The 5,000-nt window shown below is 44.8% G+C and overlaps 1 protein-coding gene across 1 annotated transcript in view; it reads right to left on the bottom strand.

Moving 5' to 3' along the window:
* LOC121845325 (GRB2-related adapter protein-like) overlaps positions 1-5,000 on the bottom strand; it is a gene marked incomplete at its 5' end in the record, with an annotated part of 11,961 nt that overhangs the window by 356 nt on the left and 6,605 nt on the right. Inside the window, 1 exon segment of the mRNA XM_042316465.1 lies at positions 1-195. This exon segment is cut by the window's left edge and continues 356 nt beyond it. Within this exon segment, the coding sequence (XP_042172399.1) occupies positions 1-195 (195 nt within the window).

The raw sequence follows: 5,000 nt of genomic DNA, 5'->3' as shown, positions 1-5,000 counted from the left end.
AGGGGTGTGTGTGAGGGTGTGTGTGTGTGTAGAGGTGTGTCAGGAGGGTCGGTCAGGTAGACAGGTCTCTCCTGGGCGATGCTGTGTGATCTGTAGAAGTCGACCAATCGGTTGAGAGACGAGAAAGTCTCCTCCCACACACAGTACTGACCCAACCCCTCGAGAACCAGGAAGTGCTCGACCATGTCGCCATAGCTACAAAGAGAGAGAGAGGGAGGGAGAGACAGACAGAGATGTGAGGGAGGGAGGGAGGGAGGGAGGGAGGGAGGGAGGGAGGGAGGGAGGGAGGGAGGGAGGGAGGGAGGGAGGGAGGGAGGGAGGGAGGGAGGGAGGGAGGGAGAGGACAGAGATGTGAGGGGGAGGGAGAGAGGGAGAGAGAGAGATGGAGAGGGAGAGAGAGAGAGAGAGAGAGAGAGAGAGAGAGAGAGAGAGAGAGAGAGAGAGAGAGAGAGAGAGAGAGAGAGAGAGAGAGAGAGAGAGAGAGAGAGAGAGAGAGAGAGAGAGAGAGAGAGAGGGGAGTTAGTTAGTTAGTTAGTTAGTTAGTTAGTTAGTTAGTTAGTTAGTTTTTTTAGTTAGTTAGTTAGTTAGTTAGTTAGTTAGTTAGTTAGTTAGTTAGTTAGTTAGTTAGTTAGTTCCAGAAGTGGTTGACATGTCAGAAAATTATGAATGAAATCATACTTCCACTATGATAAGATACACAGAATCTCACTTACTCCCTGTGGAGGGTACAGCTACAGTATAAATCCCACTCCCTGTGGAGGGTAGAGCTACAGTATAAATCCCACTTACTCCCTGTGGAGGGTAGAGCTACAGTATAAATCCCACTCCCTGTGGAGGGTACAGCTACAGTATAAATCTTACTCCCTGTGGAGGGTACAGCTACAGTATAAATCCCACTCCCTGTGGAGGGTACAGCTACAGTATAAATCCCACTTACTCCCTGTGGAGGGTACAGCTACAGTATAAATCTTACTCCCTGTGGAGGGTACAGCTACAGTATAAATCCCACTCCCTGTGGAGGGTACAGCTACAGTATAAATCCCACTCCCTGTGGAGGGTACAGCTACAGTATAAATCCCACTCCCTGTGGAGGGTACAGCTACAGTATAAATCCCACTCCCTGTGGAGGGTACAGCTACAGTATAAATCCCACTTACTCCCTGTGGAGGGTACAGATACAGTATAAATAAGTAGAGCCAGTTTGCTGGGGGTGTAAGGTAAGAGGGGAGGCAGCAGTAGAGACAGTTTGTTGGGGGTGTAAGGTAAGGGGGAGGCAGCAGTAGAGACAGTTTGTTGGGGGTGTAAGGTAAGGGGGAGGCAGCAGTAGAGACAGTTTGTTGGGGGTGTAAGGTAAGGGGGAGGCAGCAGTAGAGCCAGTTTGTTGGGGGTGTAAGGTAAGGGGGGCAGCAGCAGAGCCAGTTTGTTGGGGGTGTAAGGTAAGGGGGTGGGCAGCAGTAGAGCCAGTTTGTTGAGGGGTGTAAGGTTAGGGGGCAGCAGATGTTCTAACGCGGGAGATACGCCTGTTCTCTGTTTTACTGTGTGTGTGTGTGTGTGTGTGTGTGTGTGTGTGTGTGTGTGTGTGTGTGTGTGTGTGTGTGTAGGACATGTGATAAGGAGTATAATAGAGGAGATATTTTTAGCTTCTGAGGCCCAAAGAATGTTTAAATAGATCTCAGACTTTCCTTCACTGACCCTGACACACACACATACACACACACACACACACACACACACACACACACACACACACACACACACACACACACACACACACACACACACACACACACACACACACACACACACACACACACACACACACACACACACACACACACACACACACACACACTCTCTCTTTCACGATCTTTCACACCTTTCAAATACGCTGCTGCTACTCTAAACTTCAGAATTCAACTGTTTCTTTGTGTCCATTCACCCCTACCTACATGTACATATTACCTCAACTACCTAGTGTCTCTGTGTATTATCTATCCTGTCTAGTCCCCTTACTACCTGGTACTCCTGTATCTGACCTCATTACTACCTGGTACTCCTGTATATAACCTCATTACTACCTGGTACTCCTGTATATAGCCTCATTACTACCTGGTACTCCTGTATATAGCCTCATTACTACCTGCTACTCCTGTATATAGCCTCATTACTACCTGCTACTCCTGTATATAGCCTCATTACTACCTGGTACTCCTGTATATAACCTCATTACTACCTGGTACTCCTGTATATAGCCTCATTACTACCTGGTACCCCTGTATATGACCTCATTACTACCTGGTACTCCTGTATATAGCCTCATTACTACCTGGTACCCCTGTATATGACCTCATTACTACCTGGTACTCCTGTATATGACCTCATTACTACCTGGTACTCCTGTATATGACCTCATTACTACCTGGTACTCCTGTATATAGCCTCATTACTACCTGGTACTCCTGTATATAACCTCATTACTACCTGGTACTCCTGTATATGACCTCATTACTACCTGGTACTCCTGTATATAGCCTCATTACTACCTGGTACCCCTGTATATAGCCTCATTACTACCTGGTACTCCTGTATATAGCCTCATTACTACCTGGTACCCCTGTATATAACCTCATTACTACCTGGTACCCCTGTATATAACCTCATTACTACCTGGTACCCTGTATATAGCCTCATTACTACCTGGTACCCTGTATATGACCTCATTACTACCTGGTACTCCTGTATATAACCTCATTACTACCTGGTACCCTGTATATAGCCTCATTACTACCTGGTACCCTGTATATAGCCTCATTACTACCTGGTACCCCTGTATATGACCTCATTACTACCTGGTACCCCTGTATATGACCTCATTACTACCTGGTACCCTGTATATAGCCTCATTACTACCTGGTACCCCTGTATATGACCTCATTACTACCTGGTACCCCTGTATATGACCTCATTACTACCTGGTACCCCTGTATATGACCTCATTACTACCTGGTACTCCTGTATATAGCCTCATTACTACCTGGTACTCCTGTATATAGCCTCATTACTACCTGGTACCCCTGTATATAGCCTCATTACTACCTGGTACTCCTGTATATAGCCTCATTACTACCTGGTACTCCTGTATATAGCCTCATTACTACCTGTACTCCTGTATATAGCCTCATTACTACCTGCTACTCCTGTATATAGCCTCATTACTACCTGGTACTCCTGTATATAGCCTCATTACTACCTGGTACCCCTGTATATAGCCTCATTACTACCTGGTACTCCTGTATATAGCCTCATTACTACCTGCTACTCCTGTATATAACCTCATTACTACCTGGTACTCCTGTATATAACCTCATTACTACCTGGTACCCCTGTATATAACCTCATTACTACCTGCTACTCCTGTATATAGCCTCATTACTACCTGGTACCCCTGTATATAGCCTCTCATTACTACCTGGTACTCCTGTATATAACCTCATTACTACCTGCTACTCCTGTATATAACCTCATTACTACCTGGTACTCCTGTATATAGCCTCATTACTACCTGGTACCCCTGTATATAACCTCATTACTACCTGCTACTCCTGTATATAGCCTCATTACTACCTGGTACCCCTGTATATAGCCTCATTACTACCTGGTACTCCTGTATATAGCCTCATTACTACCTGGTACTCCTGTATATAACCTCATTACTACCTGGTACTCCTGTATATGACCTCATTACTACCTGGTACTCCTGTATATAGCCTCATTACTACCTGGTACTCCTGTATATAGCCTCATTACTACCTGGTACTCCTGTATATAGCCTCATTACTACCTGGTACTCCTGTATATAGCCTCATTACTACCTGGTACTCCTGTATATAGCCTCATTACTACCTGGTACTTACCTGTATATAGCCTCATTACTACCTGGTACTCCTGTATATAGCCTCATTACTACCTGGTACTCCTGTATATAGCCTCATTACTACCTGGTACTCCTGTATATAGCCTCATTACTACCTGGTACTCCTGTATATAGCCTCATTACTACCTGGTACTCCTGTATATAGCCTCATTACTACCTGGTACTCCTGTATATAACCTCATTACTACCTGGTACCCCTGTATATAGCCTCATTACTACCTGGTACTCCTGTATATAGCCTCATTACTACCTGGTACTCCTGTATATGACCTCATTACTACCTGGTACTCCTGTATCTGACCTCATTACTACCTGGTACTCCTGTATATAACCTCATTACTACCTGGTACTCCTGTATATAGCCTCATTACTACCTGGTACTCCTGTATATAACCTCATTACTACCTGGTACCCCTGTATATAGCCTCATTACTACCTGGTACCCCTGTATATAACCTCATTACTACCTGGTACTCCTGTATATAACCTCATTACTACCTGGTACTCCTGTATATAACCTCATTACTACCTGGTACTCCTGTATATAGCCTCATTACTACCTGGTACTCCTGTATATAGCCTCATTACTACCTGGTACTCCTGTATATAGCCTCATTACTACCTGGTACCCCTGTATATGACCTCATTACTACCTGGTACTCCTGTATATAGCCTCATTACTACCTGGTACTCCTGTATATAACCTCATTACTACCTGGTACTCCTGTATATAGCCTCATTACTACCTGGTACTCCTGTATATAACCTCATTACTACCTGGTACTCCTGTATATAGCCTCATTACTACCTGGTACCCTGTATATAACCTCATTACTACCTGGTACCCCTGTATATGACCTCATTACTACCTGGTACTCCTGTATATGACCTCATTACTACCTGGTACTCCTGTATATAGCCTCATTACTACCTGGTACTCCTGTATATGACCTCATTACTACCTGGTACTCCTGTATATAGCCTCATTACTACCTGGTACTCCTGTATATAACCTCATTACTACCTGGTACTCCTGTATATAGCCTCATTACTACCTGGTACTCCT

This window comes from Oncorhynchus tshawytscha, unplaced genomic scaffold (genome assembly GCF_018296145.1).
Source record: "Oncorhynchus tshawytscha isolate Ot180627B unplaced genomic scaffold, Otsh_v2.0 Un_contig_1312_pilon_pilon, whole genome shotgun sequence".
NCBI classification, from domain to species: Eukaryota; Metazoa; Chordata; class Actinopteri; order Salmoniformes; family Salmonidae; genus Oncorhynchus; species Oncorhynchus tshawytscha.
The sequence above is the reverse complement of the archived record's forward strand: the minus strand, read 5'-3'. Positions and strand labels throughout refer to the sequence as shown.